Source organism: Cynocephalus volans, chromosome X (assembly GCF_027409185.1).
Source record: "Cynocephalus volans isolate mCynVol1 chromosome X, mCynVol1.pri, whole genome shotgun sequence".
NCBI classification, from domain to species: Eukaryota; Metazoa; Chordata; class Mammalia; order Dermoptera; family Cynocephalidae; genus Cynocephalus; species Cynocephalus volans.
In genome coordinates this window covers 28,278,739-28,291,199 of record NC_084478.1, presented here as the reverse complement: position 1 = coordinate 28,291,199, position 12,461 = coordinate 28,278,739, and the positions used below count along the sequence as shown (strand labels likewise).

At 39.3% G+C, this 12,461-nt stretch overlaps 1 protein-coding gene across 1 annotated transcript; it reads left to right on the top strand.

Annotated features, from left to right (window-relative positions):
• The first annotated feature begins 878 nt into the window (after positions 1–878).
• Positions 879–2,735, top strand: LOC134367826 (probable ATP-dependent RNA helicase DDX53). The gene is made up of 2 exons (XM_063084516.1): positions 879–1,839; positions 1,999–2,735. Exons 1-2 carry the CDS (start codon positions 879–881, stop codon positions 2,733–2,735), a joined length of 1,698 nt encoding a protein of 565 aa, XP_062940586.1.
• Positions 2,736–12,461: the final 9,726 nt, after the last annotated feature.

The following is a 12,461-nucleotide window of genomic DNA, read 5'->3' as shown; positions in this document are numbered from 1 at the left end:
GAACAAACATCCTAAAGGGATTTGACAGTTGTCCTTAAGTACACAAGGATACAAGGAGAATGAAATCTATTCTGTGTAACTTCAGAAGTCAGAAGAAGGATCTAAGGAAGCAAGTGGAAGCACATCATCTCTGTGACCATTAAATTGCCTCACAAAAGAATGAACATCCTTGAAATGAAGTGAGCTTCCTGCCTCTGGGATTGTTCAAATAGAAGCTGGATGCCCAGCTGTCCAGATTGCTGCCAGGGTGTCTTCTGCATTATACCTGATAAATGACTTCTACAGAACCTTCTAGTGCTAAATCTCAGAATATATGAAACCACAGGGAAGGGAAAAACTTGAGAGGCACCGAGAAGAATGACAAACCGCTGAAAACACCCCCAAAGTTCCCTCAGGCCGCACTCTGCCTCTCTTCTAACCATCATCCCTGTGATAATATCTGGAAACTGCCTGGACAAGTGCTGGGGTTTAGCTGAAGAATCAGAGGCAAAATGCCATCCCTGAGTATGTACCTGAGAGACCATTGATGGTATAATTTAATTTACACTAGAGGACAGGGGAGTGATGAATTCATCTAGACCAAGTATCAAAAGTTAGGAAGGCGCCCTCTCAGGGTCCTGTAATTGCTGGCAGGCTCAGCCCCTGAGAGGGAGTGCCTCTTTAAATGTACGTCACAGCCGCCTGCTTACATCACACTAGTCCTGGCCCCGTGATTGGTCAGGCATTCAACGCCCCTCCCCTCTGCAGCCTCAAACACTGGTTGCTTAGGTAACAGCCACTTCAAAGCCTGCAGAGTGGGAGGCTGCAGACCTGACCTTCTCGCATCTCCTAACCGTATGTAGGCCAGAAGCTGGCACCGACACTACATCTCCCCTACAATGTCCCGGGTCCCGGACTGGAAGAGGGCAGAGCGTAGTCCAGGAGCTCCTGGGGCCAGCTGCGATGGCAGAGGTGACAGAGGCAGCAGTTGGAATGGCCCCTCAGGCGGTTTGGGGTCTAGAGCCGCAGGCTCCCATGAACCACCACTCTGCTTTAGACTGGAGAACCACCTGGTTGGCTTAGTCATTGGTCGTGGTGGGTCAAAAATAAAAGACCTACAGCGTTCGACAAACACTAAAATACAGATAATAAGGGGGAGTTCCGAAGCAATAGTGAAAATTTTTGGCAGCAGAGATATGAAAGCAAAGGCCAAGGCAGCTATAGATACTCTTATTAAAAGACAAGAAAGGTACCGTTCAGAATTGGATGTGGATAATGCTGCGTCCCAACCTCCTGTTGGGAGAGACGTAAGCACAGTTAACGTCAGAGAAGCTCCGCCATTGATTGATTGGGATCGTATTAAGGCAGAAGCCGTGGCGTGGGAAAAAAGAAAGTGGGCAGATTTACCACCAATTAAGAAAGACTTTTACATAGAATCCAAAGCTACAAGCTCCATGTCTAAAGAGCTGGTAGACACGTGGAGGAAAGAAAATTACAACGTAATGTGTGATGACTTGAAAGATGGTGAGAAGCGTCCCATCCCTAATCCAGCTTGTGAATTTGAGGACGCTTTCCGTCCGTACACAGAACTTATGAAAAGCATAACAAGGGCGGGTTTTCAAAAACCAACACCAGTTCAGGCACAGGCATGGCCCATTGCCTTAAAAGGAGTAGATCTTATAGGAGTTGCCCAAAATGGCACAGGCAAAACATTGTCCTACTTGATGCCTGGGTTTATTCATCTTGATGGTCAACCGATATCTAGAGAACAAAGGAATGGACCTGGCATGCTAGTCCTCACTCCCACCAGAGAATTAGCTCTTCAGGTGGAAGCTGAATGTTCTAAATATTCATATAAAGGTCTGAAAAGTATTTGTATATATGGTGGTAGAAAGAGAGAAAGACAAATTCAAGGCATTACTAAAGATGTAGATATCATCGTTGCAACTCCTGGAAGACTCTATGACCTGCAAATGAATAAGTTTGTTGACCTACAAAGCATAACCTACTTGGTCTTAGATGAGGCAGATAAAATGCTAGATCTGGGGTTTGAGCACCAGATTAAGAAAATTTTGTTAGATATGCGCCCAGATCGGCAGACTGTTATGACAAGTGTGACTTGGCCAGATTCTGTCCGTAGACTTGCACAGTCTTATTTGAAAGAGCCTATGATTGTTTATGTTGGCACTCTGGATCCAGTTGCTGTAAACACAGTGAAGCAAGATATAATCGTTACCACAGAAGCAGAAAAACGAGCTCTTATCCAAGAATTCCTAGAGAATATGTCACCGAAAGACAAAGTCATAGTGTTTGTCAACCGAAAACTTGTTGTTGATGACTTATCAAGTGATTTTGGTATCCAAGGCCTCCCTGTACAATCACTACATGGTGACAGAGAGCAATGTGATCGAGAGGAAGCATTAGAAGACTTTAAAAGTGGAAAAGTGAAGATATTAATTACAACTGATTTAGCATCCCGAGGCCTTGATGTTAACGATGTCACACACGTATATAACTATGATTTCCCACAAAACACTGAAGAATATATCCACAGAGTAGGGCGTACTGGACGAGCAGGAAAGACTGGAACGTCAATTTCCCTTATCACTCAAGATAATTCAGAGATTGCCAATGAATTGATTCAAATTCTGAAAAGAGCAAATCAGAGCATCCCAGAAGATCTTGTAGCGATGGCCAAGCGATACAACTTCCGTAAACAAAAAAAGGACACAGGAAAAAGACCAGGAAAATCTTGAGGAAAACCCAGGAAGTATTAGTTATGTTTACATTGAAAAGTTGTACCAGCTACGGGAAGATTTAAGGCATGTTGAACATATACAGTATTCAAGATACATAAGAAAGTTATTGGAAACATACTGGCAGTTTGAAGACATAACTGATTCTTAAATAACTCTAAGCTTTCAATATTGTGTATGTTCTTTAATAAAAAAAAATTTTTTTTAAATAAGAGCATGAAATACTTTGTGGGGAAAAATTAAATGCTATGTGTTGGTAAAGTCTTGTTTCTTTTATAGCCTGCCATGTCGATCTGTCTTAAAGACTTGGTAGAAGGCAGTGATGGTGCTTTTCTTGCTTTATAATAGTTGCGCTGAATTGCAGCATACATAGCTTTCATTAAGCTTATTCCAGTCAAAATATTCTCTCCCCAGCACCCCCAATGGTTGGTGCCACAGTAATCCCTAAACATATCTCCACTGTCATTCCTGAATTATTTTTTAGTTCATTAGAAAATAAGTGCTAAATCTTCTAGAAGATTCTACAGTTCTATATTATCTGATAGATGTAACCAAGAGAACACGTGTCTGACTCTCTGAGAATCATATCCTTACATGAATTCTGTCACTAACCATTGGTTAGAAATTCCAGGGAGGTCACTTGTCTTCCCTAGGCCTCAATTTCTCCACTCATAAAATAGGATGATTATATTAAAAAGTTTGGGGGTCTCCTTCACCTCTAAAATTTTGTAATATAACTAAAATTGTATACCCCAGCCTTGTATTAACACCTTAATATCTAATCTAGGGAAAATTGCACCCTTGTGTAATAAATTGGACAAAGAACCCCTTTTTAATGACCAGAAATGCTTTCTGAATTTTAATAATTTTTGTAATGTGACTGGCAGGTTTCTTTCTATTCTTTGTTTTTCTTTTCATCATATTTTATTTTTAATATCTAATTCAATTTGTCTTGAAAAGGTCAAAACCACTTATACACACACATCAGGGAAAAAGTGAATGTGAAAGAAAAATATATCTTATCTACTGAGGAAAATATCAAAAAATCAGATGACACTCTTGCCATAGGAACCAATTTTAGTAAAACTCTAATTTTGTTTATAATTCTCTTATTTAGAAGCAATATACATCTCACAATTGCAAACAGAAATCCCCACAATGATGCTAAACTCCAAAATTCAGTTTTCATGAAAACATTGGAATTAGTTAAGCCTTAACATTTCTGGCAAAATAAAGAGAAAAATTCATGCAACTATCTTTTCCCCCAGCTTGCCTTAGTTGTGACCACAAATAAGTCAGAAATTAAGAGGAAAAAAAGAAGTAAACATTCTAGGCATAGGTATTTGAGGTTTAAAGACTGTCCTGATAAAATCAATAGCAATGGAACTTTTGAGTGACATATACTAGGTGCTTAATCTCATAATTTCTAATATTCATAAGTAACCTACTCAATCATGTTTAAATAACAATAACAACAGAAACAATTACAACAGAAACTATCACTCAATGTCTATGAGTAAGAAAAGAAAAGTGTGCATTTCTTCTACAAGAAAAGGCTGAAGAGCCAGTGTATGGAGAAAGGTAAGTAGAGACAGAACAACGGTTCTTAACCAGGGGTACTTTGCTACCCAGGAGACCTTTGACAATATCTGAAGACAGTAATGGTTGTTACAACTTTGGGCAGGGGGGTGAGGAACTACTGGTATCTAGTGGGTAGAGGTTGCTAAACACGCTACAATCTACAGACAACCCCACACAACAAAGAATTATCTGGCCCAAAACAATAGTGCTGAGATGGAGAATCCCTGAGAGACCATAAGCAAAACAAAACAACCAGTTGCATAGTAACTAACTAGGGACTCCTGTGGGAACACAGGGGCCTTTTTAGAATAGGGAGTGCACAAAGGGCAAAAGCCTTAAGTGCACAGAATGGGAACATTACGTGCTGAAACCAGCACAGGCTGAAAACAGCAAAGATGTTCTGATTCAGTAGGAGGGGACACTGAGATCATTTTCTGTCCTGTTCACAAACTCCTTTCTGTATTTCTTTTGATACTATACTCAGCTTGTTACATGGCCAAGGTCTTGATACTACAATAAAAGATGAGACAAGCCTGAGCTCAGGGCTACACTAACTTTTTCCTTTCTTATGGGATTTAGTTTGGTGTAGTCCCTCTGTGCCTCTCATCGCTTTCAAGTATTTGGGCTTTGAGTAATCCTTGCGTATCCATCACTGAGATGATAGTGACAAGTGGTGCCCTGTGTAAGGAACTGTACTCCCCAGAACAGAGACTGACCTTCCGAAGGGAACGAAGGACGTGTCCGACATACATTCATTCATTTGGGTAAGGAAACAGATGACCATGGCATAGACTGGGACAACCACGGGAATGTCTAATTTAGATCTTTTCACCCAGAGGTTTTCTTTATTTCTCTTTTACTTTCCTTTCATGGGCACTTCATTATCAAAAGAAGTGCAACATAAATTATAGCTTCAAGGTCTCTTGAAAGCAGCTGGATGTAAAGTAACTGAATTCCAGTTTGTAAAACTATTACTGGTAATTAGACAACAATGTCCTTGGTATCCATGAAAAGAGAGTCTTGATTTAGAGGATTGGGAACATACTGGTAGATGGTTAAAAAATGAGTTTTCTAGGACATTAACTAGTTCCTCACTCCCCTATTTCCTTTCCTCCTCTTTCTAACAATGCTAGGAAGTGGTCTGAGTTCACCAAATTTCCATGGAACTCTGGTAAATTACTGGCCAGTTTTCACCCTGAGAGTCCAGCATGTTAAAAATCTGTGTTCATCTGAATATCTAAGATGTAGTGCAGTAATAGCAACAGAGAAATTTATAAATGGGTTTCCTTGAGTTTGTATTTATGGGGAAAAGAAGCCTTGGTAACCATTGAATCAAGAACTTTATAACTGATTGTACATACTTGAGGAAATTGTATTGTATTGATAATACGTCTTTGTAAAATGCTATTCAATCAGCATTTGCTGTTCTTTTCTTGCTTTCTTTTAATTTTCTTGAAACCTCATCAGATGCATGTTTGACATTGATCATTGACTACAGAGCAAGCTGTTTTCCACCTACAGGGTTCATGTAGAGCCTTATACATATATACATATATGTGCATGAGCATTAAACAGAGAGTTGCTGAATACCTACAATGTATTCAGAGAATAGAAAAGGAGCCCTTCAGAAATAAAACAGGCTTAACGGAATTGTGTTATAGGAATGTGTTAAACACTTATATATGGGAGTATAATTTCTTAATAGTGAAGAAAATTCATTACAATCTTCTTTATATTACTTGCCTGTAGAAATGCAATTGACTTTCCATTAAAAGAATTCTTCTTTATTTCCCATTAAGTTGCCAAGGGTCACTTAGGTCTAGAAAGCATTTTACCACGGTACTGGGTTGACTAGTGTCCCCCCCAAATTTTTTTTGTGTCTACTTGGACCCTCAGATTGTGACCTTATTTGGAAATAGGGTCTTTGCAAATGTAGTTAAGATGAGGTTATACCAGATCAGGGTGGGCCCTAATCCAATAATTGCCATCCTTACAAGAAGTCCACTTAAAGACACAGAGACCCACAGGGGAGAACACTGTGTGAATACTGAGGCAGAGATTGGAGGGAGGCATTTACAAGCCAAGGAATGCCACAGATTGCCAATAACCCACCAGGAGCTAGGAGAGAGCATGAAACAGATCCTCCCTCAGACCTTCCAAAAGGAACCAACCCTACTGACAAATAATTTTGGACTTCCAGCCAACAGAACTATGAAAGAACACATTTTCATTGTTTTAAGCCACTAAGTTTGTAGTACTTTGTTATGCCAACCCAAGGAAACTAATACAACTGCCATATAAGTGAAAAGGAATCTCAAGAATTGCTAAGTCTGCATATCTGAAGGATGGAGTGATCCCCAAGATAGGTTAGCCAATGGAAAGCACATTCTGGTGTGACCATTTTCTAGATTTTCTGAGGTACCATTCAAAAATACAAATACAGTCAATCACTTCTATGCCTGATGAATTACTTAATGCCTATGATTGTGTTATACACTGTGGGAGGCTGCCAAACACTGTGAGAGGTTACCCCCTGTTAAAGCTGGGTCACGGCCCTGTAGCCCTTTGTCTTCTCCACTCATGCCACAAACACTCCATCTTCCTTCTCCTACCAACTGACCTGTGTTCAGCATAGATGCTCTTCTCAGCATCTCCTCCTGTGGCCAATACTGTTGATTGTCCACCCATCAAGGAACTGCCTGTCTCCAACTTCTTCCTTGCCCATAAAATACAACTTCAGTAATTTATTCATCAACAAATATTTGTTGAGTACCTACCATGTAGCTGGCACTGTTATATGCACTGGAGGTACAGCAATGAACAAAAGAGACATACCACTTTGTTCCAGTGGAACTTACTATACACACACACAGACACACACACAGACACAGACACACACCATGTAGGCTGGTGTTAAGTGCTATAGAAAATTAAAGCAAGCGAGGAAAATAGAGAACTATGGACGATGGAGATGAGGGTTGCTATTTTAGATAGAGTGGTCTCCGCTGCTATGTCGCCTGAAGGAAATGAGGGAGTAAGTCATGCAGATATCTGGAGGAAGAGCTGTCCAAACACTGGCAATAGTATGTGCAAAGGCCCTGACGTATGCATGGCCTGTTGAAAGAACAGCAAGGCTGAAAGTGTGGCTGAAGCAGAGAGAAGAGAGAGAGAGTGGTAGGAGATGAAGCTATAAAGAAGGAGAACTATATAGGGCCTTAAAGCCTGCAAATAACAGATACTTGCTTTCCCAGCCTTCCTTGCAGCTAGTGCATAGACATTTAACTCAATCCTGGCCAATGGAGCATGAGTGGAAATATGCAGGCTGTGGGGCAATAAGAGGGATTTTCTCCTGAATAACAATAAAAAAAGAAGACCTATGAGGAGAAATGTTTCTACTCTTCCTCGGGCAACTATTTTGTCTACATATGACAACTGGAACTGTTGTGCACGTCTTGCAACCATGATGGGACAAGCCAGAGGACAAAACCAATTCTCTGAGAATGGCAGGACAAAAATATGGAAAGTCTCTGAGCTGTCAATGACACTGTCAAGCCACTGAATTAACTAACCTTGCAGTCACCCCACCCCTAGTCCTCTTGTTATATAAGAAAATAAATGCCTTTTTCCTTAAGTTACTTTTAGTTGGATATTCAGCTCTTTTCAGTCAAAAACATCCTAATTAAGAGGCTTCCCCTTGTATAAATGTAAAAGGACAACACTTTAGCTTCATTTCACATTAGCTTTTGTGCACTGCTCTAAAAGCTTAACCATTGAGATAAAAAGATAAATAGAATTGAAATTTTCTATGAGAAGAGGGAAATTTTTTCTACAAAATAACTTGAAGAGAGAAAAGATTATTCATCTTCAGTCAAATGTACTTGTGCAGATAACAATGACATCAATGGTCCTGAATTATTTAATACTTTGTTCCACATTGTCATTTATGAGCAATGTCTTTTGCAGTTCAAGATTAGAAGTATCTTAACTTTGCATTTAATTTACTTTAATCACATAGTTTTTAATCATATATTTTTCCATGCTGGCTGTGCTTCATTTTCTCTTTTCAATTTATTGAAATCTTCTGGGTTAGACCTGTGCAAAATATAACATGCAAAATACAAAAGCAGAGAAAATGGGAATAAGTAAACAATAACCTTAAATAAATAATCCACAATCTAAAACACTGATCTTACTATAGAAAGAGTTAATAAAGTAAGTAAAAAGAACTAAAAATGAGCAGCAAACTATGGCAACCAAATTTGTGAATAGTTCTGTTAGATGAAAAATACATACATATATAAAAATTTGTCTCCGAGGTGAAGCTGTTATGACATTAATGGGTTTGGTGAATGAGTTTAGATGCTGAGTAGAAGCTTGAAATAGTACCAGTATAAAGGATAGTTCAGCAGCAAGGGCTGGAAAACTAGGAAGAATAACTAAAATGGAGCCAAGGAGGAAGATGAGATCATAAAAAGCAGTCTATTTAAGGTTCAGGTCTGAGATTTGTGTAATAAAGTGAAAACTTTTCCATTTCAGGGACTGAAATTATGTTTAAATGGATTTTGATGAAACTTACTATTCAAAGTTTATGAGTATGACCCCATAATTGCTACCTATCCATTATATAGAATATACTCATTGAATTCTGCTGGCCGAATTAGTCATGACTCATTGGCATGTTTTTATAACACTTAGATATATTGGTTGCATGAACATTTCAGGCAGTGTTGTTCAAAGGTACTCCAATCAGAATATTTCAATAGTTCCCACCATTTCTAATTAAACAGTAGAACATTAAAAACCACTTTTAAAAATTTCATAATATAGACTTGAGTGAGTGACTTATGTTTCATTAATTCCAAAGGGATTTAGCAATAGCCTAAGACTGTTGTTGGCACTGTTTTCAATGTTAATAATACTCCCCCTCAATAGAAATAAATATTGACGTTTTTATTTATTCATTTGCTCAACATTTATCAGCATTGCTCTGTGCAAAGCCCTGTAGTAAGCCATGTGGGGAATACTCAGATGAATCAGACAGAGACTCTGCTCATTCTGATGTCATAGTTAATTTGGGAAAATAAAACACATACACATATTACTATAACATGAGATAGGAAGTGGTAAATGTTAAAAGAGACATAGATGTAAAATTCAAGGAGAGTGAGAGTGTGTTTTCATCAGAGAGGTACAGGAAAGACTTTGTGGAGAAAGGGTACTGGTGTCGAATTCATTCCTTCTTTCCAGAAAAGATTTACTGGAAACAACCCTGCCCTCACAGAAAGTGCCATCCAATAGGGAAGACAGACAATGAGGAAATAAAGACTTGGCGGTAGAGTGTTCCAGAGAAAAGGAAAGAGCTTAGTGACATCAAGAAACAGAAATAGGACCAATGTGGGCAGAGTATAATGAGAAAAGGGGAGAGTGGGGCTGGCCAGTTAACTCAGTTGGTTAGAGCACAATGTTATAACACCAAAGTCAAGGGTTCAGGTCTCCAAACTGGCCAGCCATCAAAAAAAAAAAAAAAGAAAGAAAGAAAGAAAGAAAAGAAAAAAGAGAGAAAGAAAGAAAAGAAAAAAGGAGAGTGATAGGAAATAAAGCCAAAGGGATAGGTAGAGTTCAGATCATGTAAGACCATGGGGGCCTTAGGAAGGAGTTTGGATTTTACTGTAGTGCTTTGGGAAGCCAATGGAGGGTTAAGCAGGAGGGTAACATGATCTAGTTTGCATTTTTAAAAAATCACTGTAACTTCTGAGTGGAGAATGGATTGTAGGGAGGTAAGAGTAGGAGCAGGATTGCATATGGAGTGTAAGGGAATAAGTAAAGGAATTAAGATGACTCCTAGGATTTCGGCTTACAGATGGTGGTGACATTTACTGAAATTGAGAAAGCCTGAAGAGAGTGGAGTTGAAGGGAGAGATAAACAAGAGTGCTAATTTGACAATTTAAGTTTGAGATGTCTGTTGGATATCCAAGTGGAGATATCAAGTTGACAGTTACATATACAAATTTGGAACTCAATAGAGGCATAAGGGCTAAGGATATAGATTGTGAATCATCGGCAAACAAATAGTTATTTAAAGCCGTGGACCTGGATAAGATCAATACCTGGAATCTTAGCCCAATTTTTTAGCCTTAGCTGGGCTTCTTGGAGTCATCCTGTACATGTTACTTCCAGGATCAGCCAGATATTTACGCAAAGTTTAAACATAGAACTTAAAGTACCACCTTTCTGGCTCTCTCCTTTTCACAGATTTCCACCTCCTTGGACCTTGGACCTCCAGGGACCTGGACTGGAGAAAGTGTTGGTAGAGTAGGACAGAGACCCAGGACCAAGCCATGAGGCACTTGAAAGAGAGATAATATTTTGATAGGCAGAGATGGAAAGGGTATTTAACAGGAAGGAACAGAATGAACAAAAGCTCAAAGACAGGACAGCGCTTAGTATAAGTGGGGAAGCACAGATAATCCATTTAGGGAGAGCCCTTAATAGGTATGAAGTCCTAGATTTGGTATCCACAGATTTCAATGGACAATCATGGAATGGTTTAAATTTGTGGAGTGGTTCTGCTTCTCATACTGTCTGAGTAGCTCCTATATGTGACCATCCTTCTCTAGATAACAACTATAAACACTGGACAAAATGTTTTTAAAACCCTACCTTAAGGAACTGGAGAATAAACAAAAGCAGGCTGATACTGGAGCGGGTCAATACTTGAAGAGCACCAGCTCTTTTTGAGGTAAAGCAAGGTAGCTAAAGGTACCAAGCAGGGTAGCTAAAACTGCAGTCTTATGGGCTTGAAGAACCTGAGGACAGAGTTTTGGGGACAGAGGTGGAAATCTGTGAAAGGAGAGAGCCAGAAAGAGGGTACTTTAAGTTCTATGTTTAAACTTTGCATAAATATCTGGCTGATCCTGGAAGTATACATGTACATGGCAGACTCCAAGAAGCCCAGCTAAGGATGAAAAATTGGACTAAGATTTCAGCTGCTGCCTATCACAGGAGAGACACATTGGAATTTTAACTCAGCCAAGTTGACTACCTGCAAAAACAAACAAAAAGACCAATACTCCTTTGGAGGAACAGAACAGAATTCAGAATCCCTAAAATGTGTCATTTACAATATCCAGGATATAATCCAAAATTATTAGACGTATGAAGAAATAGGAAAACATGGCCCATGTTCAAGAGAAAAGATAACCAATGGAGAGAATCAAGGGAGATGATCTGGATATTGGAATAAGCAGACAAAAAGAAAATACACTCGTAGTAAATAAAGCTGAGGAATAAACTCATCATTCTGTATCTTAGAAGAATGAATCTTTTTGGGGGGGGGCCACCCAGGACGGGGATCTGAACCCATGACGGTGTTGTTATAAGGCTGTGTTCTAACCAACTGAAATAACCAGCCAGCCCTGAAAAATGAATCTTAAATCAGTGGATGACATTAATTTGAGGATGCAGAGGCCAGAAGTAGGAGAAAAATAAGGAAGCTATTAATAGATAAGTCAATAGTTCTATAGATATAAAGAGAGGAAAGTTAACAAAAAATACTTTGAATCATCTGACTATGGGAAGAAGAGAAAGGAATCAGAGATGACACTGAGTTTTTGAGTATGGTTGACTGAAAGAATGGTAGTACCACCAACAGAAATAGAAACATCAGGGCTGGCCCGTGGCTCTCTTGGGAGAGTGCGGTGCTGATAACACCAAGGCCATGGGTTCAGATCCCATATAGGGATGGCCGGTTTGCTCACTGGCTGAGCGTGGTGCTGACAACACCAAGCCAAGGGTTAAGATCCCCTTACCGGTCATCTTTTAAAAAAAAAAAAGAAATAGAAACATCAGTGGAGGACACAAGGCTTAGATATAGGATGACAAATTCAGCTTTGAAAATACTGAGTTTGATATGTTAACATAGTATCCAGATGGAGTATCCAACATGGAGTTCCAAATTCAAGATGGAGCTGTGCAAAAGGTTAGAGTCAAGGCTGAGGAGAGTAATTTGGAGTCATTCAATATAGAAGTGATCACTGTGTAGATATACCACATTTTCCTTATCCATTCATCCAATAATGGGCATTTAGGCTGGCTCCAACTCTTGGCTATTGTAAATAGCCTTGCAATAAACATGGGAGTACAAG